General features: G+C 41.1%; 1 protein-coding gene across 2 annotated transcripts in view; it reads left to right on the forward strand.

The window, feature by feature from the left end:
- Positions 1 to 25809, forward strand: part of TMEM132C (transmembrane protein 132C) — a 716061-nt gene that overhangs the window by 628957 nt on the left and 61295 nt on the right. For both annotated transcript variants that reach the window (XM_063964604.1, XM_063964603.1), the window contains one exon: positions 25574 to 25717. In XM_063964604.1, the coding sequence (XP_063820674.1) occupies positions 25574 to 25717 (144 nt within the window). The remainder of the gene's footprint in view (positions 1 to 25573; positions 25718 to 25809) is intronic.

The following is a 25809-nucleotide window of genomic DNA, read 5'->3' on the forward strand; positions in this document are numbered from 1 at the left end:
CTTAAGTGAATAAACAAGTCCTCATTGAAATTTTAGCTTTACACTTCCGAATGTTGAAAAAAATAACTTCTTTTTGACCTTTATTTTTTTATTCTCTTTAAATATCAATATTGCACATCTGTCATAAAAGATCCAAAAGAACATTCACAAAGTCAACATCTTGTGTATGTAAATGGAACAGTTAGCTACAAACTCGGTCATCAATACAGACGTCTTGACATTAAAAACAGATCATTTCAGTTTTTCAAAAATTGTCTCCAAGGTATTTATTTTATCCCAAAATATTTATTTTAAAGTTTAATTACCAGATATCTTGTTCACGCAGCATTAACAGCTAAATATGTTTTAAGAGTAAATACAAGTTTTTTGTTTTCTCACACTGCCTTTAAAAAAAGCCAGATTTATTCAGGAATAAGGGTTTTTGTGTGTTTGAGGGTTTCATTAGTTTTGTGTGTTTCAAAACGTGAAAAAAACAGCACTTTTTCTCAGAGTTCCATTTCTTTATAGTGTTCTTCAGTACCCACCTGATCACTAATAAATAAGCATATTGACACAGTCTAGTCAGAAGATTACTAAACCGTATTGACAAACTCTGTATTTTTAGCATCCTGCTGTTACAGACTAATTGCTTGATATCCTGGCTTTGTCACAGGTCTGTATTTGTTGAAGTAACTAAAGAGCCAATAAGTGTGCACCAAACTCCTGTGTTTTTCATTTAGTTTAAACAGCTGAATCAGAGGACACAGCCACCTTCACTCCCTGTTAGTTGACATAATAACTCTTACTTTGCGGAATGTTTCACATCTATGTACTTTTTTTTTTTGTGGAAAATACATTTTATTTTTATTTTTATTTGCTATTTCCAGTCTTAAAAACTCTATAGCCCTGTTTAGCTTAACTTTAAATTATACATGCTTTTAGTAAGCCTGAAGGTTCCTGTAGATATGAGTATTTGCTTATTTAATCCCTTTATCAACACCAACAGTGTCAAGTTCTCAGGGGCTTAGGAACACATGACTTGTGGCGTGGCGGCATTACAGAGCATAGATAACTGTAATAATTGCAAGATCATTAATGACATCACAAAGTGTCCATCTTGGGTGTCCCGAACTGCCTGGTGCATGATATATCCAGAAGTCGATTGTTGCAGGGTTGCGAACATTTAGGATGGTGAGTTAGTGAGTACTGTAGTCTTTACCAGATATTTGCCTATATACATGAAAATATTCACAACATTTTAAATCACATTATCTCATTTGGACACATTTTTATTCTAGATTTTGCTGCAGCAGTACCTAGGCTATATTTGTTTGTTTTAATTTTGACTTAATAAAGATGTAATATTTCAAAGGAAAACATTACAACTCCTGATTGTCCAAACTTGAGAACAGTTTTTTCCTTTTGCTATTTGTGTATATGAGAATGTTACTGCAGAGAAGCGTTTTTTTCCAGTCAGGGGCTCAGGGCCCTAAATCTTGCAAAAAAAAAAAAAAAAAAATCATTTTCACAGGATTTAGGGCTTTTTTTTTTACTATATAGCAAAGCCCGCCTATAGGTGATGGTTATTGTTGGTTAACATTGGCTATAGCCTTCCCAGAGGCATTGTGAGATGCTTCACCATGCAAAGCATACAGAAGCTTATTTATCATGGACATGGCCAACTGATGTATTCCACAAAAGAGGAAAAGAAAATCTACGACTATACTGTATCAGGGGACCCTTGGAGTAAATCAGAATTGGACCATTCCTCCCTGTACTAAATATACACAGGAAAGCCTTGCTGTGATATTGCCCAAATGGTGGTGGTTTAGGTGAACCAGACATTGTGGCCTAGTTTGGTCCAAACTACCTATCAAAAACATCTCAGGTATGGAAATCATATAATGGATGCCTATTGTAAATCTTTGTCAAAGCCTTTTTTGAATACTGAGAAATACTCCTACTAGACAGACTGTCTTTCCAGATCTTGGCAGGTAGGCATTAGCCATCAGAATAATAATCCATTGGATTTTAGTAAGGTTAGTGAAAAAAAGGGTGTTGCAGAAGCATATCCACATACTACATATTAAAGTAGATTTTGAGTGCTCCGAGAGTAGCAGTGTGTAAGGACTTGTCTGCAATAACAGGAGCTGACAAGATAATGTGGCACTTTGGCAAATAGCAGCAATAGACGTGAAAGCTATTACAAGTTAGTCATTTCTCCACTAAACTGGAAATGTATCATTTTGGTCCAAAAGCTTTCAAGGTGTGTGATAACTTCTTAATTAGTATAACACATTCACTGCTAGGAAGACAGATTCTGTATTTGTGTCTATCAAACATGCTGCGACTAACTGATTTCTGCTGAGAAAATGAAATCATGATCTAAATTGACCGTTATAATTAATCAAGGATATGCTCTGTCATGTCCCAGACTACTGTCCCCTGAATAAAACAATCAGACAGTACCAAGGTAACAACTGCTTCTCTCACACGACTATAAAACTGCTTTGCACATTTTCTATTCACTTTTACACAGCTGTGCACCATTATTCAAAGCAAAACTGTTTATTGCACAGATGCAGTTGTGTGTACTGTATGTTTATGCTTTACAAAATGTACAAAGTACAGTACAAGTAGCAATATACAGTATCGGTGAGATACTGTAAGTGAAATACATGAAAAAACATAAGGACAAAGTTCTTGAAATAGTCAGAGGCAAACGCAGGATCTAGTCGGCTGGGTTTCCGTGTGTATGTGTGAGTATATATATATACACACACACACACACACACACACACACACACACGTGTATATATATATATACACACACATATATATGTGTGTATATATATATGTATATGTATATATATATGTATATATATATATATATATATATATTGCACACATATTTAAATATACTGTACAGTACTGTACCGTCCACCAGGGGCTGGGAGGCGGAAGCAGACTGGTGGCACTGTGTGGACGGAGAGAGCTGCTATGGCTGAGAATGCGCAGCCAGCAGCTCTCCCGGGACAATCTCTATACAGAGAGCTACATACTGTAGCTCTCTGCTGCAGCAGCTCCACTATCGCGGTCACGTACGCGATCGTGGCTTTTACTGAGACGGAGACGCTGCTGTCTCCGTCTCAAAAATTAAAATGTTGGCTCATCAGGGGGGGTTTCCAGGTACTCGGAAACCCCCCCTGCGTGCGCCACTGGAATAGTAGGTGATTTTTAGTGCATATATGAACAAGGATGCACATAGAAGTGGGTCATGGAATTGATTGGACTTTTTCAATTAACAAGTGGTGTTTAAAGATGTAAAGGGAGGATGAGAGGTGGATGCAGAAGTAATAGAGAAACAATATGAAGCAGCATAGGAAAGAGGGCCTAATTTAGAGGTGTATGGAACCCCAATGGTTTGCTTACATGTCGGATTTTTGTTTAAATGCACCTGTGCCAGATCCATACGGCTTATGTGCGGACCGATTCTTCGTTGGGCACAGCAGCGAATCACAGAAGCACGCAGGACGTGTCTATTTACATAAGACTCCTCTTGCAGCATAAACATGTTATCGCATCATGATGCAGCTACTCTATGATCAGCGTACAGTAAATCTCTAAATCTGGCCCAGACTTTCAAGTAAAAACAAACTGTGTTCATAGGTAGAACGTATAACATAGGTCAGCCAGCGAAGGAAGCAAGCAGAGGTCTAGTGCGAGATTATCTCAGAGATTGGTCTTGAAGGTTAAGATTAGGATTTGGAATGTTAATTCAGAAGATGATTTTTTGTCAACGCACAGATTGAGCATTTCTAAACTGAAGTAATCAAGTTATAATTGTGCACTGACCAAGTTATTATATTTTATATGCTTGCCAAATTTTAAAGTGTGCTTCTCTATACTTTGGGAATTTAAAAAAATGAAGCCGTTCCCAAGGTGTGCATACTTTTAATATGTGCAAAATATCTTGATTTTAATATTGCTACTTTGCAATGTGCCACTTAGAAGTAAATGACAGCAAAAAGGAAGGATAAAGAAACCGCTCAGTGATAAGTCTTATTTTTTATTAAATATGCTAATAAGTGTAAAATAAAATAGTCCTAAATCTAAAACATACTGTTGACACTATTTCTTTTTCTGTTATACACACACGCAGTGAAGCTACATATCCTGTAGACTGAATATAAATAGTCTTGCATATGATAGAAACCACATGATTATTTGTATTAATTCAATGCATGCTATAAATTATTGCTATAATTATTTTGTGTAAAACAGAGGAACCCAGATGGTTAAGTGCTTTTTGAATTGTGTTCCCATCAATACCCATATATACGTACCAACAGTGTCGGACTGGAAAATAAAGGGCCCACCAGGGGAATGCAGTGGTTGGGGCCCATGCTTAAGGGTGTAGCCAATCTTTATAGGGGGTGTGGCCAGCTACTATAGAGGCTTGGTAACCCATTAGAGAGTGCATGCTTTGGAACCCTCTATATATATATAGTAAGAACTGCTAGTGCGTGCATGACAATGTACTAGATTAATAACAGCAATGCACTGCAGAAAATACACCATAGTCCTGTGCAGTATAATATAACATGTGTATAATGTATCATTCAAAGCTCACAGTCTAGAACCTGATCCCTAATGGATAGGGTGGACCCTCAGGCAGTGGAGCCATTCAGGGGTTTACCCTGTTCCTCTGTTGAACAGTCCAACCCTGCGTACCAAACATAGACTAATCATTTTAGTTACAGTATGTGAGCTGTGGACACTCATCATCATCAAAGAACAGAGTGTCTGTGATGCTAGGTCATAGAGCGCATGTTCAGCAGCACAGTGGAGAGCATGACTTATTGGGGACTTTGTACTTTCATTAGCAGAAGGTAACCTCTGTAATAAGAGGGTGCATTAATCAGCATAGTTTGCTTTCATTTTGTCATCCAGGAGAACTTGTAGTAATTTCCTGTTTCCCCTTGCCTCTCTCTGCGATCATTTCTCCACACTCCTTTTGATAACTTTAACCTTTGAAAATAATGCGACAGGATGTGTCGGCTTTTCCTGACTTTTAATGTTGCCAGTAATAAAGGAGACATGGAAATGTGACTGTAGGAGGAGAGTTATTAAAATGCATTGCTGGTCAGGTATTGAACTTCCAGATAGGACATTCTTTTTTTCGTAAATTAAATGTCACAACTTAAATAATAAAATGTAATTTTTTATCTCATGCAATAAAATTTGCTGCTAAAATCATTTTAAAGAATGTTCACTTCCTGAGATTAGTAGCACATTACATAGCTGCAAAATCCACCCCATGATTAAACATTTGAAGCAGCTCCTCTTTTACAACTGAAAAAAAATGCAAGGAAAATCAAAGGCAAATAAAACCAAGACCTAAATCTTGAAGTGTTAAAACACTTTATAGAAGAGAAACTCTGACTTTTTATATTAATGCACGGAATCCAAAAGTCACAGTTCATTTTTATTCAGAAATATGATACAAGGGTATTCCAAGGCAAGCTGCACAAGTGTTACATATGAAATTAGTCAGTAGTCTCCCAGGCATGTTGCAGCTAGGCAGTGGCGTGGGTATGTGTTTGTGTGTGTGTGTGTGTGTGTGTATGTGTGTGTGGGGGGGGGGTACTTACTCCCCATGCCTTTTGGAGGCCCAGGCCACTGCAGCCCCCTTCCCTGATGCATATTTGGGATGCGGACAAGATCCCACCGGACGGAATCCCGGCGGTCGGAATCCCAAGTCCGGGATCACGATCGGCGCAATCCCGACATATTCTCCCTCTGTGGGTGTCCACAACATCCATAGAAGGAGAATAAATTAGTGTGCCGCACATAGCGAGGCACCGTGCCTGCAGCGTGGCAAGCGCAGCTCGCCCACAAGGGGCTGTGTTGCGCTCGCCCCCCTGTTGGGATTGTGCCGGTCGGGACCCCGGTGTCGGTATTCTGACAGCCGGGATCTCGTACTTGCCTACTTTTGAAGAAGCATTTCAGGGAGATTGTGAAAGTAACACCTATAAGTGCGGACGTGTACTGTTACATCTGAGAGGTGTGTCATGAAAATGACTAATATCCAAATGTAAATGAGCCCCAAAGTTAGTATACTGTAAGTGGCCATGAGAAACCTTATTTAAAGTGCATGTAGCCATAGGGATCATTGTGCCTTATAACCAATACAGGGAAATGGCACTGATGATCCTATTTGAATGTATTTATCCCTAATTTATTTTTTCCCCCAAGAATGTAACAGCTATATAATGGGAATAAGGTAAAATCAGGGAGATTGCTGGTCTATTCAGGGAGTCAGGGAGATTGCTACTCTTTCAGGGAGTCTCCTGCAGAATAAGGGAGGGTAGGCAACTATGCCCTGATGTAGTCAGTGCCAGCATGGAGCCGAGAGAGAGAGGACACTGCTGCAGTGGCAGCCTCTCTCTCCAGCGCAGCACATATGCTACTGTGTGCTGAGAGAGGCAGCTACAGCAGTGTCCTCCCGTGCTTGATGTGCAAGGGGGTGAGTGATAACACCCACCACCCCACCCCGGCATTCATCTCCAATGGGGAGGGTTGGCCATGCCCCTCCCTTTCAAAATACGAAAAAATATGCATGCACCAGTGAGGGGGCGCCTATATTAGATTTGGTGGGCAGCAGGGAGCAGGTGCACAGTGGGTGGCTGGTGTGATCGCGCATTGGAGAGAGGCAGAATGCTGCTGCCCCTCCCTCTAGCTCATCACACAGCAGCAGTTAGTCCTCTCCCCTTGTCTGCCTGCTGTATGCAAAGGTTGGGGGGTGTCAACAGGACCAGGGCCCCTCTCACCCCTCCTCTCACCACCACTGTGTATGAGAACACATCTGTAGGTCAGAGTAGCAGAATAAGTCACTATCTGAAGGTTACAGTGCTGGCAGGCTCACGGTAGTTTAAGATTGCACAATGGTTGCAAAATCACTGTAGTTGAAGACTGCACCCTGTCGACAAGCCACAATAGCTAAAAATTGCTGAATTAGCTGAATATTCTGGCAGTTCTTGCAAATACATTGTGTCCAGTAGATGACGAGGCTGAAGTAGCCGGATATTTTAGCAATAGTTTTAAACATTTTATTTATTGTATTATCAGTTTCTTATATAGCGCAGCATATTCCGTTGTGCTTTACAATTAGAACAACTGTTATAGAACAAAACTGGGCAAAGACAGACAGACAGACAGACAGACATAGAGGTAGGAAGGCCCTGCTCGCAAGCTTACAATCTATAGGGAAATAGGCATTGATACACAAGGATAGATGCTACCTGTTGCATAATGGTCCACAAGATTGCTGGTTCTTAATGGGTTGTATGATATGATCACCCAGCAATGTTGGAAGACAAAATATGTGAGGTTATGTGGACTATACAGAGAGGATGTAATTGGATAGGGAAGCATTGAAGGTTATGTGGGTGGGTCTGGAATTTGGTAGGCTTGTCTGAATAGATGAGTTTTCAGTGAACAGTTAAAGGTTTGGAGACTAGAGGAGAGTCTTATTGTGCGTGGGAGGGCATTCCACAGAGTGGGTGAAGTCCGTATAAAGTCCTGTAATTTTGAACATGCCATGTTTCAGCAAAGTTTGCAGAAAACACTGTGTAGTTCACAGGTAACAAGGTTTGCAAGAACATCAAATGAGAAACTGCATCTGTGGACTGCATGGGTTTAATAATAATCTGACAACAATGAACTTCAGCAGAGTCGATTAACTGCTGCATAGTTGGAAAAGCAAGAACCAAAGATACAGCAGCACCTCTGGTGGGAGTGCAGTACTGCAACAACGAAGTTCTTAGCTGAAAGATACCACAACTCCAAGTGAATAAGCTCTCATGAAGGATCCAAGGAAACTGCACAGCAAAAATGTCAGCAACAAATTTCTCATCGGCAAGGCTACTGCCTATGAACAAAGAGACCACATTACAAGAAATAGCTAAAATATACACATAGGCATGCATGAATATGGTTACTGTTATCCTGAGGTGTGCAGTTAATTTTAATGTTCCCCTTTGAGGGTATTCCAGAACTCACATTCAGGTTAATATTGCAGGCAAGGAGCCTTTGATCAATTAGATAATTGATATTATGTTTTTCAAGGCAAAATACTCTTCATCGCATTACCTGAAAGTGGTGATTGTGTTGATATGGGTTATGAAGATGTTACAATTGTAGTGTTGATAATGGTCAATTTTGAAATTTCAAGGGCAATTTCATTTCCTGGCAATTGGCCCAGCTTTGCAAATCATTTGACCCTCTGCTCATATTTGTATTAACATCTCACCAGCAACTAATGAATGAACATTAGCAAAATCACCTGGCACGTCAGCTTGGTCACCACTAAATCACCTTACTTCCCAAAACACATCATCTAGATTATATAGAATTTAGCTATGTCTGACTCAACAACATGTCTGCTATCTATTACCTAAACAAATACATTTTTAGCATCATTTATTTGTATCCGTCATGCACATTATTATCGCCCCATGCCTTAATTACTGCATTAAACTTAACATTTTCCTTTTGGAATAGCCAAGCTCTTTGCTGTAAAAAGAACACTTCAATTACCTAACTTGTAATGGAAGAAGTGTAATTAACATTGTCTCGAGGCTAATTTTTATTTATGCTGCAATCCTTCAAAGATTATACAGCTTTCCCTTCCTTGTCATCGTATTTAGCTTGTTTGCACTTTCAAACGTAGCTAATTAATTCAGGCTGTGCTACGGTAGTTAGCTGGAAGTAAATATGAATTATGAAATAATTTAAGTTTGCACTACATATTCTACAGCAGTGCTGCAGGATAGTTCTTAAAGTGAATAGCAGGAAAGAAAACGGAATATGAGTCCTGTGTTCTTGCTTAGCTCTGATTTAATTCCAGAGGGGAAACATGATTGTTCCTGGACTACGTGCCAGATTCATGTTATGACAAACGCACCCTAGGTGAAAGACTCTAAAATAAAGCTAAGGTGCAAAAAAAAGAAAAAAGGCAAAATAATTAACATTTACTAATAAACCTGCTGTTCATGTGAACTAGTATTGTCTTTAGGTCATTAATTAATAGTGTTGTTGCTACATAATATATAAGTTCACAATGCCTTAATTGCCTAGAAAATTGTTTTTCTTTGTGTAATGTGAATACAAACACATCATCAGAGCAACAGGTTGACAGACTCAAACTGTCAACAGCTCCACAGTGTCAACATCTGAAATGTTGCCATGTGAAATATCAACACTTTCAGGATGCTGACGGTTAGGGTTAGACTGCAGGTGGAAAGGTTAGGGTTAGGCTGTATGGGGGAGTGGGTTAGGGGTAGGGAATAGGGTTAGGGATAGGGTAGAAATACTCTCCATAATGCTGCCGCATCAAGGATCAGTGCAGGAAGTTACATAGCCGCCTGGACCTGGAACAAAACGCTTGAGCCGTCACTGCTGCCGGGAGAGGATAAGATGCCACTAGGCTACCAGGAATTGGTTGTCAATAGTTCATCACGCTGACATATCATTCAGGCAGACATAAACATTGATATGGACACTTCCAAAATGCTGGGTATGCAGACATGCTGCATGTTGACCTGATAACTGCCGACAAGTCATACCTTTACAAGCCATACTGTTATCATTCAGTGTGCTGGGGGAAACAAAATGCCTTTTTTTCTTGCTTAGAAATACCCCTCCCTTTAAGGCACCTGAATGATATCACTAAGCTAATTGAGCATCTGCCAAACTATATATATGACAAGTCATACCTTACCTGAAGCTTACACAGACTGGCTGTTGGAATCCCTCTGCCAGGTCCAAGAAGTCTGTGTCAGATGGCTCAGACCCTGGGCTCGGCACAACTGCATTTTGTAGAACAATCCCAGTCGCTGCCCCACAAATGCTGCAGAATGATTGGGGGGTATTGCGAGCGATCATGCAGGACCCATTCTGCACATGCACAGAATGGGTCTTGCTTCTGCAAGTGTACTCACAAAGGTGCTGTTGCAATCAGGACAGGCGACATCTAAAATGTTGTGGAGAATTGATTGCCAATCCTGGACAGTGACTTGGAAGTGGCTAGTAGTGCAAGAGTAATCTACTCAATGTGTGTATTATGAGGGTGTAGTGGATGTGTTAGTGAAAGCAACTGTGTTCACAGTCACAGGCATAGGAGTTTCATTGGGGAGAGCGATGGTGACATAGAAGGAATTACCAAATGGTACTACAGCGTGCGCGGGAGCTACATGAGTCCGTCTCTGTCCTTGCACATTCGGCAGCATGAATGTAAATAAGAGAATGAGTTTGTAGTCCATTTGCATAAACCGCAGATGGGCAACCACCAATAGACACTGCTGCGTCCGCCTAAGAATTAGCCCCTGTAAAAACCTTAGACACAATACTTTGCAGCGAATCATACTGTACAGGTGTATGTTCTGCCCTAAAATATTGTAGCCTACTATTTTTCTTTATGTACTGTGGCACAACAATTGTATAATTTGTGCTAATTACTGCAGAGATGGAGTCATTGCTCATCTCTGGACACAAACCTTGGCTTCCTATGTCTTGCCTCACTGAAACTTTGGTCACCTAGAGAAAAAAAACAGTTAAAAGCACAAGCTTATGTAAATGCTGTTAGTGCAATCATGCACAATGGATTTTCCTAATGAGGACAGAATTTTACTTTTCCATTGAAATTTGGTCAACTAAAAGCAAACATTGCTGATTTCCAGCCATAAATGCATTTTAAAGTATAATTGTAACTACTTGACATTTCAGTTTTACACAATGACAAAGAACTAATACAAGGGGTATATTTACTAACATTCGTAATTCTCCCGATTTGGTGGGAGAATAATCACGAATGACATCGAAAGTGTAAAACTGCAACTTTTTGAATTTATTACGACTAATTTACTAAGCTGCCGTATTCTGCATTTTCGGGTTTTCCGATGTCGATGTCATTCGTGTTTTTTTTTAGTTTTTTTACGGCAGTGATTAGCAAAACACTGCCGACTTTTCTAAATGAATCTCGGCCGGATCTGTGTGATCCGTGCTGGTGTTAATTTTTTTTTCTTTAAATAAGCACTGTAAAACTGTTAAAAAAATTGCGTGGGGTCCCCCCTCCTAAGCCAAACCAGCCTCGGGCTCTTTGACCCGATCCTGGTTGCAGAAATATGGGAAAAAAAATGACAGGGGTTCCCCCATATTTAAGCAACCAGCATCGGGCTCTGCGCCTGGTCCTGGTTCCAAAAATACGGGGGACAAAAAGCGTAGGGGTCCCCCGTATTTTTAAAACCAGCACCGGGCTCCACTAGCTGGACAGATAATGCCACAGCCGGGGGTCACTTTTATACAGTGCCCTGCGGCCGTGGCATCAAATATCCAACTAGTCACCCCTGGCCGGGGTACCCTGGGGGAGTGGGGACCCCTTCAATCAAGGGGTCCCCCCCAGCCACCCAAGGGCCAGGGGTGAAGCCCGAGGCTGTCCCCCCCATCCAATGGGCTGCGGATGGGGGGCTGATAGCCTTTTTGTAAAAGTGTAAGATATTGTTTTTATTAGCGGTACTACAAGGCCCAGCAAGCCTCCCCCGCATGCTGGTACTTGGAGAACCACAAGTACCAGCATGCGGCGGAAAAACGGGCCCGCTGGTACCTGTAGTACTACTACTAAAAAAATACCCCAAAAAAGACAATACACACACACCTTGAAAGTAAAGTTTTATTACATCCATCCACACAACCATACATACATACTTACCTTATGTTCACACGCAGGTCGGTCCTCTTGTCCAGTAGAATCCATGGGGTACCTGTTGAATAAATTTTACTCACCAGATCCAGGGTACCAGGCTCCTCGGATAATCCTTTTGTAATCCACGTACTTGATTAAAATAAAAAAACGGAGACCCGAGCCACGCACTGAAAGTGGACCCATGTTTTCACATGGGCCCCCTTTCCCCGAATGCCAGAAACCCACTCTGACTTCTGTCTAAGTGGGTTTCTTCAGCCAATCAGGGAGCGCCACGTTGTAGCACCCTCCTGATCGGCTGTATGCTCCTGTACTGACTGACAGGTGGCACACGGCAGTGTTACAATGTAGCGCCTATGCGCTCCATTGTAACCAATGGTGGTAACTTTGTGGTCAGCGGTTGACCGAAAGTAACCTCACCGCTGAGCAGAAAGTTCCCACCATTGGTTACAATGGAGCGCATAGGCGCTACATTGTAACACTGCCGTGTGCCGCCTGTCAGTCAGTACAGGAGCACACAGCCGATCAGGAGGGTGCTACAACGTGGCGCTCCCTGATTGGCTGAAGAAACCCACTTAGACAGAAGTCAGAGTGGGTTTCTGGCATTCGGGGAAAGGTGGCCCATGTGAAAACATGGGTCCACTTTCAGTGCGTGGCTCGGGTCTCCGTTTTTTTATTTTAATCAAGTACGTGGATTACAAAAGGATTATCCGAGGAGCCTGGTACCCTGGATCTGGTGAGTAAAATTTATTCAACAGGTACCCCATGGATTCTACTGGACAAGAGGACCGACCTGCGTGTGAACATAAGGTAAGTATGTATGTATGTTTGTGTGGATGGATGTAATAAAACTTTACTTTCAAGGTGTGTGTGTATTGTCTTTTTTGGGTATTTTTTTAGTAGTAGTACTACAGGTACCAGCGGGCCCGTTTTTCCGCCGCATGCTGGTACTTGTGGTTCTCCAAGTACCAGCATGCGGGGGAGGCTTGCTGGGCCTTGTAGTACCGCTAATAAAAACAATATCTTACACTTTTACAAAAAGGCTATCAGCCCCCCATCCGCAGCCCATTGGATGGGGGGGACAGCCTCGGGCTTCACCCCTGGCCCTTGGGTGGCTGGGGGCGACCCCTTGATTGAAGGGGTCCCCACTCCCCCAGGGTACCCCGGCCAGGGGTGACTAGTTGGATATTTGATGCCACGGCCGCAGGGCACTGTATAAAAGTGACCCCCGGCTGTGGCATTATCTGTCCAGCTAATGGAGCCCGGTGCTGGTTTTAAAAATACGGGGGACCCCTACGCTTTTTGTCCCCTGTATTTTTGGAACCAGGACCAGGCGCAGAGCCCGATGCTGGTTGCTTAAATATGGGGGAACCCCTGTCATTTTTTCCCCCATATTTCTGCAACCAGGATCGGCTCAAAGAGCCCGAGGCTGGTTTGGCTTAGGAGGGGGGACCCCACGCAATTTTTTTTCAAAAAATTAACACTTTCCCACCCCTTCCCACTGATATACATGCACGGATCTCATGGATCCGTGCATGCCTATCCAATCACGGCTCAAAAAAGCAGGTCTGTTTTTTTTTAGCACTTTTTTACGAGTTGTATTTTTTCACGGCAGTGTTTTTTTTTTTTTTTGCTTTGCACTTCTTAGTAAATGACCGAGATTCATACTTAAACAGCCGCGTTTTGGCCGATGGTGTATTCATTCGTATTTTTTTTGTTGGACTTCAAAAAAAATACGAATGCCCTCATCACTGCCGAGATTTGAGTTTAGTAAATGACCGAGATGACACTTTGAAGAAAAAACGGCATCTCGGTCACAATCGGGACCTTAGTAAATATACCCCCATGTGTCAAACCCCCCCCCCCCCCCCGCAGAAATCTCCTATTTTCTGAAATAATAATGCAAATTGATGGGATGGGAGAGGCTTGCCTCATGTTGTCTTTGAATTATTGCATAGGTATACAAATACATTTTACAAATAATAGTGTACATAAGATAGCCATTACATTATCTAGCGAAATCTAATAATAAGGTTTGCACTGTATTCCTCAACAGCAGGGTTGGGGAACGTCCGTATAAGGCCCGCAAAGAAATTTCACCTGGCCTGGCCAGCGTACCAGGGAAACAGCAGGCGGGACTAGGAGGGGGACGACATCCGACAGACGGGGTCGGATGGAGGAGGACATGGGTTAGGGGGACAGCAGCAGGCAGGACTAGGAGGAAGACAGCATCCGATGGAAGGGGATGGAAGGAGGAGGATGTGGGTTTCCTGGTTTACTCCGGCCAAGGCAACCGCAGCTGGGGCTTGGAGGGACTGTGGTCTGGTAGCTGAGGTGGATATGGGTTGCGTGCATTACGTGGGTGCTCGGAACGGTGTCTGTATGAGTGTGCCCCCTGCGTGTTTTGGGAGCTCCTGCTATTCTGAGACTCCTGTGCCCGGCTTCTAGAATACCTGTTCACCGGAGACTGCTGCTGATCAGAGGAGGTGGTGGCGAGATAATGTGGACCAGGACCTGTGGTGTACCTGGAGTCTGTATAGGAACTGTTACTGGTGGTGATTGCCCTGTTTGGGACATTATGTGTAATTAGCACTCTACTGGGGGCATTATGTGTAACTGGCACTACTGTGGGCATTACTGGGAGAAGTATGTGTAAGCAGCTATTACTGTGTTCATTATGTGTAAGGAGCACTAATGTGGGCATTAGTGTATGTGTAAGGCCACGCCTATTTTCCCAGGAGCGCAGCATGCCCTTTTTTTTTTGTGGTGGTGTGGGGGGGGGGGCTTCAAAAAATGGCCCGCGAATGATGTTAAAATAATCCAAATGGCCCTTGGCAGAAAAAAGTTCCTCACCTCTGCTCTACTGCTCTACAGAGAAGTGGGGATGAATTTAGAGGTCAGGCCACACCTAGACAAAACATTATCAGTCACCCCCCATCACGTCCCTGCCCCCTTCATGTTGGGGCCCCCCGTATTTGCCACCAGTGACAAAGAAAAGGAATCACCTGACCTCTAATGTCCATTGGCCTAGCAGGTAAGTAATCATGTTGTGCCGCCCCACAGCAAGGGTCACCCATAGTCACGTGCCTCATTTGCCTAGTTGGAAATCCACAACTGCAGAGAAGCCATTCAGCAGTAGTTAGGTAACATTATTCAATTTTGAAAATAATAATAAAAAGTACCAATACTTGCCTTTCCACTGAACTAGATTTCATCTTTATTAGAAATTGCTGCTCTCCAAAACCAAAAAGACAGATGCTACGGGCTCTCATCTTAGTTCTGAAAATAAGAAGTAAACATTAAACTAAACAGTCATCAGATAGGACCATAAGGGTTTATATATTGATTAATTAATTAATAAATTAACTAATTAATACATTTCTTTATTTATTTCTTTATTTCTTTATTTTGCACAAAGCTGATTACACACTAGTAGTAGGAAACCATTAGTAATGCCAAATGTGAAACTTCATCACAGCGTGGTAGTTTGCACCACATGTTTCTACAGGTAAAGGGCTTGAACTGCAGGTTCAAGCCCTTTACCTGTTTACATGTTTTTGTTAGGCACTATGAAAATATTCTTAGTAAACTGTAACCATAAAAGAATAAGTTAAAGAGCTGTTATACTCCCTTCGAGAACATAATACTCTAATGCCAAATAATGGCTAGGAAGCAGAGCGGAGGAACATTACCTGAGGTACAGTATGAAATCAGGAACATCCCAAGGGCCAATGGCAAAGTTTGGGGGACAGCCCAGCAATGCTGGTCCTCCCTACTGATGCCCCTGCTTTTCTCTGAGCATGCTGGAGCCAACACTTCCATAGCGAAGATGTACTAGTGTCCTCACTTGCTCTTAAGCGCATGGGGCCTAATTCAGCATGCAACGCTGCTGCGGCAGCATTCGCATGCAGATGCCCCGCGAAGTGTGTGCACGCACAGAATCTGCACAGCGCGTGCACACACGGTGAGATGCGATGGCATCTTAAATGCTGCAGCGGTGCTTAAGGGGTGTTGCGGTTGCTTTGGGGGCACCATCTGGACAATGCGGGTGTGTCTTGACCATTTGCGGGGCGGGCCATGGCGGCTGCGTGACGTCACATGCAGCCGCTGTGACCCGAACCATGTCAGGTAGCCACCTGCCTTCGCAGCTAGGCTGCATAGGCAGAGGGATACCCTAAACATGCGAAAGAATCGCCATTGTGTGATGCTTTTGCATGTTCGTGGGGGTGGGGGGCAGAATCCGGCATATGGTGGTTTTGCCCTGTGCTGGGCGTCACACCGCATGTCAGTGTTATGGATAGTAGATGTGCGAGTTTTCGCACAACTATGATCCATGCTGAATTAGGCCCATAGTCTGGACCTTGGAAGAGTACTCCACTAATGCCTTACCCACCTGAACTTAGAGCTGGTAGCCCTGCAGTGACTGTAGTTCTACCACTACTGTATATATAGTAATATTAGAAAGCCTCCAGAACTATAGGCATTAAGGAGTCAAATCAATTAAATGTTTCCCCTTATGTAGGTGCAAAGTAAAAAGTGCAATTTGCAATCGTGATGTACCAGTGTTATGAGCGTTCTCACACCATTCTATCAGCACATCCCTCATGCAAAATTAGAAAATTACTGAGTATATTGCAGAGATATTAAAACAAAACTAAAAAAAATTATTTATTTAATTCCAAGGCAAAACAAAATGTAAAAAGTATTAAAAATAGATGAATCAGGTAGAGAATGGTACTGTCTACAGTGTTGAAAATAAGGGTATTCAAACCTTTCTGGTGGAGTTATAGGGATTGATAGAATAGATCTTTTATAAATAATAAGATTTACTAATATACTGTACGCATAATAAGAAAATTCATAAAATGGAAAGAGTGGGAAATTATAAAATACTAGATTCATGGACATTGTAACTCAAGGACAATATTATGACTAGCACAATACACAGTAAAGTAAGGTGTTCTATGCACTGTTTGTTCTAATGGTCAAACAGAACCATTTTTTAGACTCTAAACCTGGGATTTTTACTTTGGTGTTTATCCAGACGTTTAAAAAATCTTTTACAAATTTTCCGCTAGAGCAACAATTACAGTAAAAATAAAAATAAAACACAATTTTTTAACTATTGGGAACACCTTCAATGTTTTTTCTTCTAATTTTTATAAAAAAGATCTTTAGAAATATACAGTATATGTAACATATTTTCTCTTTTGATATGTTTTTTTCTCACGACAGAAGTAAAAGTTTTAATATTAACTGATAATGTAATTGAATTTTAGTAGCACAGGCAATTCTAATATTTGACTTCAAAGCATTGGTTAATTTAAATATATATTTTTTTCTATGCATTTATATTAACTGTGTGTACTTCAAAGACGCCATGTCATGAGCCAGGCTCTGGAAATTGCAGACAGCTTTAGGCCACGTTCTCTTGATTTCAAGCCTATTTTATTTGGCTGTCCTTATGCTAACTATAAATAAAAGTCATAATTCTGAAGACTATCTACTAAGTAGGCCAAACAGTATACCAGTATGTACTCTTGATAATGTATAAAGTCAAATAAAAACCAGCAATGGCACATGGAATCTGATTATGTTAGGTCCATGTAAGGTCCAAGAGAAGGTGCTGAAGAGGCTATAGTAGCATTATGAGTAATATCATGATATGGCTTACAATCATCAAAATGTATTTCTTCAATGGTGGATTCTTATTCCATTTGTTTTTCAGTACTGTTAGTTATTGCTATTTTGTCGTACTGTTAGTTATTGCTATTTTGTCGTCCTCTCCTTGTATATTAATACATGAGTTTTCCATGAAAAACAATAAAAAAACTAGGACTTCTATGATGCTGCTGTCACTGTCAGATGAGAGCAGGCAATGATTGAGTGGGTAACAGAGACATGGTCGGTTTTAATAGTTTTCATTTTATTTATGTTAAATGTTACGTGCTGATGATGATCACCAATTAGCATATATCTTGCGGCAGTGATAGAACACTCACAAGAGATACACTGTGCTACCTGATTGGCATAACTGCAGTTTCCTCCTCATAATGTGCTGCAGTTTTTTATTACTGTACTTTCCACACACTTATCCACCCCTTCCATCCCCCATCTTCCTTCTCTTAACGCAAGTAAGTGCATGATCTAGTTGAGTCTTCATAAGGAAATAAACATGCACATTTCTTGTGTGCATGCACAGTAGGGAAATTTGTATTTTGAGGCTGATTCAGAGATGCGAGCAAAGCTAAAAAAGCAGTAACTTTGCAGCTTGGTAAAACCTTGTTGCAGTGAAGGTGGGGAAGATGTAAAATGTGCAGGGAGATTTGACTGGTGTGTTAAAATGCCAATGGAAATTGCAGTGTAAATCTAATGCTGTCCAGTATTTGTGGGCTACAGCAGCCAGGATTTACTCTGCATGAAAAAAAGTATTTGCACCCCTTGTATTGCTATATGACTTGTTTCAGGTGCAAAGATACTTGCATTTTTGCTTTTCTTCCAAATAAGAATCAGCACCTTTGTAATATAAACAGCTACCCACAAGTACAGAAATGCAGTGTGCCACTGCTGTCCAAGGTGCTGAAATCTTAATTCCAAGTGTTTACAAATATTTTCTCTTACAATGTTTTTCTTATTGTACTTATTATGGAGAGTGGTCGCTAATTACTTTACATACATAAATGCCAACAAAAATCTTAATAGTAAAATTGATGGACATGCTATGTATAGAGATTTGTCACTCTGTAGCTAAATTATTCTTCACTTCCTTATTTTGCCCAAGTTAATGTTAAATTATTATCTAAATTAGACCCACTTGAATGGCTTTTCAGCCTACTGTACAAGTGAATGGCAATTATTTACATGCCACTGCTAACAATTAATTGGATTATTCCTTGGAGTAACATAATCTCCAATGTAAGAATCATCTTAGTTTTGTTTATATAAGTGTCACTTCTAACATGGTATTCATTTTATTAGTTGACTGAACGTGGGAGAAATCTCCATTGTAGAGACTGTGAATGTAAGTAGCATGCATATATTAAATTTGTGTACTAATTAGCAATTTGTATTGTTAACCCTTTGCCATATTTTCTCACCTCTGATTATCAAGTATACGTAAAGAAAGCATTTGCTTCTAAAATGGATAATATATTAAAAATCATAAAGAAATAATGCAAAAGTTGCTGGCAGACACTACAGTGGTAGGTGGCAGTTGTGTGCAAATGGAGGTTAATCCACACAGCTGATGAGTTATTCAGGTGAAGATTTATTAATCAGGTAGAAATAGGAGCAGGTAGCAAAGGGTTAACAGCAGGTGTAGGTTATAAGGATTCTCCAGTTGCAGCCAGGAGCATTTGTAAGGTTGCTGGGCATGGTAATTTGCCAGGAACATGCACTGTATGTGCTGTTGATATATGTGCCAGCAGCAGGATGCAGGTAGTATATATTGTGGTGGTGACATAGTGGATTGATAGGGGCAGTGTCTGACTGGGGCATTAAAGGCCCACCGGGGGACTGTAGTGATAGAGGCCATGCTTAGAGATGTGGCCATCCAACACAGAGGCTTGGCTCACTATTAGAGATTGTATGATTTGGGCCCCTTTATAAATAAATATAGTAAATACTGCTAGTGCATGCATGATAATGTAGCAGACTAATAACAGGAATGCTCTGTAGTGAACTTTTGTGCAGTATAATGTAACATATCTATAATGTATAATTCAAGTGCACAGTTTAAAACCTAATCATCCAGAGGATAAAAGATAATTAATGAAATGAATTCAAATTCTCAAAATTGCAAAACCACAGTGCATTTTCCCTCATTCGATATTATATAGTCAGTTGTGTCAGTATGCCTAGATCTGATACAATGGCCGCGATATTATGTAGTCAGTTGTGTCAGTATGCCTATATCTGATACAATGGCCACCATATTATGTAGTCAGTTGTGTCAGTATGCCTAGATCTGATACAATGGCCGCGATATTTTGTAGTCAGTTGTGTCAGTATGCCTATATCTGATACAATGGCTGCGATATTATGTAGTCAGTTGTGTCAGTATACCTAGATCTGATACAATGGCCATGATATTATGTAGTCAGTTGTGTCAGTATGCCTAGATCTGATACAATGGCCGCGATATTATGTAGTCAGTTGTGTCAGTATGCCTAAATCTGATACAATGGGTGCGATATTATGTAGTCAGTTGTGTCAGTATGCCTAGATCTGATACAATGGGTGCAATCTTATGTAGTCAGTTGTGTCAGTATGCCTAGATCTGATACAATGACCACGATATTATGTAGTTAGTTGTGTCAGTATGCCTAGATCTGATACAATGGGTGCAATCTTATGTAGTCAGTTGTGTCAGTATGCCTAGATCTGATACAGTGGCCGCGATATTATGTAGTCAGTTGTGTCAGTATGCCTAAATCTGATACAATGGCCGTGATATTATGTAGTCAGTTGTGTCAGTATGCCTAGATCTGATACAATGGCTGCGATATTATGTAGTCAGTTATGTCAGTATGCCTAGATCTGATACAATGGCTGCGATATTATGTAGTCAGTTGTGTCAGTATGCCTAGATCTGATACAATGGGCGCGATATTATGTAGTCAGTTGTGTCAGTATGCCTAGCTCTGATACAATGGGCGCGATATTATGTAGTCAGTTGTGTCAGTATGCCTAGATCTGATACAATGGCCGCGATATTATGTAGACAGTTGTGTCGGTATGCCTAGATCTGATACAATGGGCACGATATTATGTAGTCAGTTGTGTCAGTATGCCTAGATCTGATACAATGGGTGCGATATTATGTAGTCAGTTGTGTCAGTATGCCTAGATCTGACACAATGGGTGCGATATTATGTAGTCAGTTGTGTCAGTATGCCTAGATCTGATACAATGGCTGCGATATTATGTAGTCAGTTGTGTCAGTATGCCTAGATCTGACACAGTGGCCGCGATATTATGTAGTCAGTTGTGTCAGTATGCCTAGATCTGATACAGTGGCCGCGATATTATGTAATCAGTTGTGTCAGTATACCTAGATCTGATACAATGGGTGCGATATTATGTAGTCAGTTGTGTCAGTATGCCTAGATCTGATACAATGGGTGCGATATTATGTAGTCAGTTGTGTCAGTATGCCTAGATCTGATACAGTGGCCGCGATATTATGTAGTCAATTGTGTCAGTATGCCTAGATCTGACATAATGGCCGCGATATTATGTAGTCAGTTGTGTCAGTATGCCTAAATTTGATACAATGGCCGCGATATTATGTAGTCAGTTGTGTCAGTATGCCTAGATCTGATACAAGGGCCAGGATGTAATGAAGTCCGAGTTCAGCGGCGGTGCTAAACCATGCCTTGTAAATGATTGCCCCTTTAAAAAAAAGTCTGAGTTCGTCCAGCATTCCGCACGGCCACTGAACAGGGACTTCATTACGTTCCGGGCAAAGCATCTGCTGGAGTGTAAACACTCAGTTTAGGGGTTGTATTTACTAAAATGTGGGTTTCCAAAAGTAGGATGTTACCCTTAGCAGCCAATCAGATTCTACTTATTTATGTAGCACCTTCAAGAAGATATTAGCTAGAATCTGATTGGTTGTTATGGGCAACATCTCTACTTTTGTAAATCCACACTTTAATTACTCTATATATATATAAATGAGAAAGCCCTCACTCACTGACTGACTCATCACTATTTCTCTTACTTCCCTAGATGTTATCAAGCTAAATTGTAAAATAGGTATTCTTCAGGTGGGAAATAGGAAAACTACGTAATTAGAATTTTCATAAACCTCCCCTAAGGGGATGAAAAGGGGGTTGACATAATGATGTCATCACCGATGCGTGACTTGCGTTTCTCAGAAAATTAGACCTGTACTTTCACCAGTTCACACATGAAGTGCCAATGGTAGCTGTAACTGCAGTGATAGCTGCACAGAAATGCCAATCACCAAGGACTGCACTATTATTATTATTATTATTATTATTATTATTATTATTATTATTATTATGCTGCTGGCTTGTAATACAATTTGTTTCACTTCCTTTTGTATCTGGTGTTTCTGAAACCTCTTAGATTGTCAGCTCAGCTGTGCAGGTCCATTATTACCTTCCATTATATGCCACTGCATGTATTATTTTTGTATTATGATCCCCTCAGTGTGCTCTGAAATTCATTGGCTCATTAATATTTCCGGTCTATTTTGTTAATTTCTTTGTGAAGTCTCATAGTTACTAACCCGTGTGGATTTTGTCAGTCTGGTGGTCTTCCTATAGTGATTAATCTTCCTACAAATACTTACAACAGGAACAATGAATAATATTGATTTGTGATAATTTCCCCTAGTTTCAGGGGCCATTCTTTGAGATGACCAGCTAGAATAACCAATACACCAACTTGAGCTCCAGCTACAGTGCTATTCAAGAAGATGTAATTCACCTATTAGCAAGCAGAGACAGAAAGTCTCTTACCTATAGTAGTTCTTCAAAAGAAAACAGAATATGGATCTATGACCAACAGACACTGTATAGGTTAGGATGCAATCCAAATATGAAGATGAGCTTTCAGAACCTACTATAAAAGCCAGGGGTCACAGGAGCCCAGCAAACCAGCACCAGTTACTACTTAGTTACCACGGAGCGAGAAGGAGAGTGGGTGACACCTTAGATCTGTGCCGCACTCCTCCCAGCATCCACCCCTCCACCCCAGCAGTCGCTCCATAGAGGGGAAGCAGAGCCTGGCCACAGTTTCTCCAATGACTCCGTCATGCCCCAAGTTTCACACTTTACAGGCCTGGTGGTGCTGTGGGGCTGTGTAGCTGTAAGGTGAGCACTGTATCTGTCCTGTATCCCCTGTCGCCAGTTTTCCCAAACCTGACAGAGGAAGGAGCTCTGGTACCAGGGATTGCCAAGCAGGCAGGCCTGATCCTAGGGCTTCAGGCCTCCTTCTCTGATACATTACAGGCTGCAGCTCACCCCGAGGTAAATCAGAGCACAGAGTGGGTGGTGTGTACTCCCTACCCTCTCACCCCTGGTCTGTGACCCCCTGTACCTCCTCACCCCTGGTGTATGACCCCCTGTACCCCTTCACCCCTGGTCTGTGACCCGCTGTACCCACCTCCCCCTCCCCCTCTGGTGTGCGACTCACTGTACCCCCTCTGATGTGCGGCCCTCACCCTACACCCTCTCACCCTCAGTGTGTGACCCCCTGTACCCACCTACCACTCCTGTGTGTGACCCCCTAAACACCCCCACCCCCCTGCAGTTGCCCCCTGTACCCACCTTTCCCTCCAGTGTGTGACTCTCTGTACCTCCTATCTCCTCACCCTGGTGTGTGACTCCATGTTCCCACCTACCCCTCTTGTGTGTGACCACCTGAATCCCATAGCCCCCATGTTTGACACACTTTACACTCCCTTCCCCTGTGTGTGTGACACCCTGTATCTCCTACCCCATATATGACACACTGTACATCCCTACCATGTGTGTGTGACACCCTGTACTGTACTATATAACACAGTGTACACTACCCTGCCCCTGTGTGTGTTTGTGAAACCTTGTATCCCAATTCTACCTTGGGTGTGGGTCACCCTGTACTCCCACTCTACTCCTTGTGTTTGTCATCCTGTACCTTCCCTCTCTGTAGAAGAGCGGCCCTTTCAAAATGTTGCTTAGGGGCCCACAAAGTTCTAGTTACACCACTGAATGCCCCTTTATGTTTTATTGAATATTAAAACACAGAGGAGCACAGGTATAAGTGAGTGATGACTGGTGGCAACATAGAAATTGCCTTTTTTAATATCACGAACACTATCAAAGTGTTTTTTACATTATTCTTTTGAAGTTGATTTTCTTGTTCTGTCAGTCTGTTTGATCTTGCCATCCATTTATCAACCAAATACAGGTACTGTATAATGTCTTTGAAGGAAACTATCATCATACAATAATTACAAAATCACCAAAATAATATTGTGTTATATTCAAGTATGACACATCAGCCATCCATATATTTATTCAGGAAGCTGAACAGCAGGGCATGATTATGTGGAGGCTCTGATTTAGTAATTACTAGGTCAAGCTTTCTTATTATCACTACAGCTAAGCGAGGCACCACTTTTTTTCATTTTGTTTCCAATACCATCCTTGTGGTTAATGTCATTACCATGTATGCAAGCCTTCACTCTAAAAAGCATTACAGAGAGGGCACATATGGAGAATGGAAGGGAAGAAAACAAAGTTGGCAGAAGTTATTTGGGTTGTTAGTGCATAAGAGTGACAGAAGGCATTTTTTATGCCTAGCAAGACATTGAACCCAGAGGGTGAATCATTTCACACTGGCAAAGCTGGGGTTAAACTTTTAGTACTGAGGTTTATAGGGGTGTTACCTGGGTTAGATGATGTTAGAAGGAGAGGAGCTTTGTCAGTAGGTTTTTGCTTGATACAGAGTTTCCTGGAATCTCCTGGTTCTCTACTCCTTTTGGCCTTCCCACCCTGGTCATGTGTCGGCTTTTTGGTGAGCCAATACACAGGTTACACCGATTTCTACCCTACTGGGGCTAGCAGTACCAATGTCCTAGGTGTGCCATCTATTTGTGTCGTTGGGAAGGGAACTGGATACCTTTAGTATTATGTAAAAGGTTGTTAGTTGTCTTCCAACTAATGAGTAGACCTGGCAGATGGTGATGCTATGAGTGGGGCCATTCTTTCTTCTCTGCAATACTTTCTATTTCTTTTACTTCAATGTAGATAAAATAAATGAATAAAGCTGATCTGTTTTCCCTTCCATATACATCTGCATGTCGTTATTATAGTTCCAGTAAGTAGGTAGTGTTGCATACCTGTTTTTCCTAAGAGTGAAATGATGTCAGCCGTTTATTGTTCAATTGATGAAGTTAATTTAGTGAATATGTTTGTGGCTGGTTCATAATACAGGACATGCATTTTTTTTACGATTGTCTCATATTATTTTCTGTAAGGTTTAGTAAGCAGGACCTCTCATATAAACTTTAATTGAATGTTACCATATGTTCAGTTTATCACTGTGACTGTAGAGGGCTTTGAAAATTGTTGGTACTGTATAATAAAGAATAATAATTATGGTCTAGGAATTAACAAACCCTAAAGAGGGTCGTCCTTCTATAATTATTAATTTAGAAGTGAAGTAAAAAAATTATATCATCTGACACTTTTATGTGGGTTTTCAAAACATGCCTGGCTATATGCATAATTTCCTGCTTTTGTATTTGGTTTCAGGAATCTCATATATCAGGAACTGCTGTATTGTTGATTAATCTGATGAGTATGTTTGTAAATTATAACTGCCCTTGATAAAGAATTACACGTGCCAATATAATTTGTTCACAAAATATAAATATAAATAATCCATTAATTATGCATTCCCCAGGGAACTGTTGTAATTGTACAGAAAGTGTCTGGGGTGGAAAACAACTTGTGTGAATATGTTTAGTTCCAGCTGACCTTACAAATTCTTCCATCTATTCTCACATTTGGGAAATGTAATTAGTAACTGTACATTAGATATCTTTACACAGATGTTAGAATGATGATGCTATCAATACATGCAGGTTTTAAAATGAGACTAAAAAAGTAGCTATTCGGTGTATTGATAGGTCAGGTGTACAGCTGTAATCTAAATGTATTCAAGCAGCAATTTCAATGTGAAAGAGTTGTCAGTGATATCATGATATTCGGTTATATAACTTAGATATCATCAAGGTATATATCATTATTATACCAGACCCAATAATGGATTTAAGAGGATGCCATTAACCTTTTGTATTTTCTTTCATTATAGGACACAGAGATTTTGAATACTGCTATTCTTACAGGAAAGACAGTGGCGTTGCCAGTTAAAGTGGTCTCAGTTGAAGAAGATGGATCGGTGACGGATATTTCTGAACTGGTGGAGTGCAAATCGTCAGATGAAGATGTTGTTAAAGTAAGTGGCTACAACACTGTTTTTGGTAAGAACAGAACTCATAAGCAAAAGGTTTATACCCCTTTCAGACCGCTTAAGCTGAAATTCACCCG

The sequence above is a fragment of the Pseudophryne corroboree genome, chromosome 1, assembly GCF_028390025.1.
Source record: "Pseudophryne corroboree isolate aPseCor3 chromosome 1, aPseCor3.hap2, whole genome shotgun sequence".
NCBI classification, from domain to species: domain Eukaryota; kingdom Metazoa; phylum Chordata; class Amphibia; order Anura; family Myobatrachidae; genus Pseudophryne; species Pseudophryne corroboree.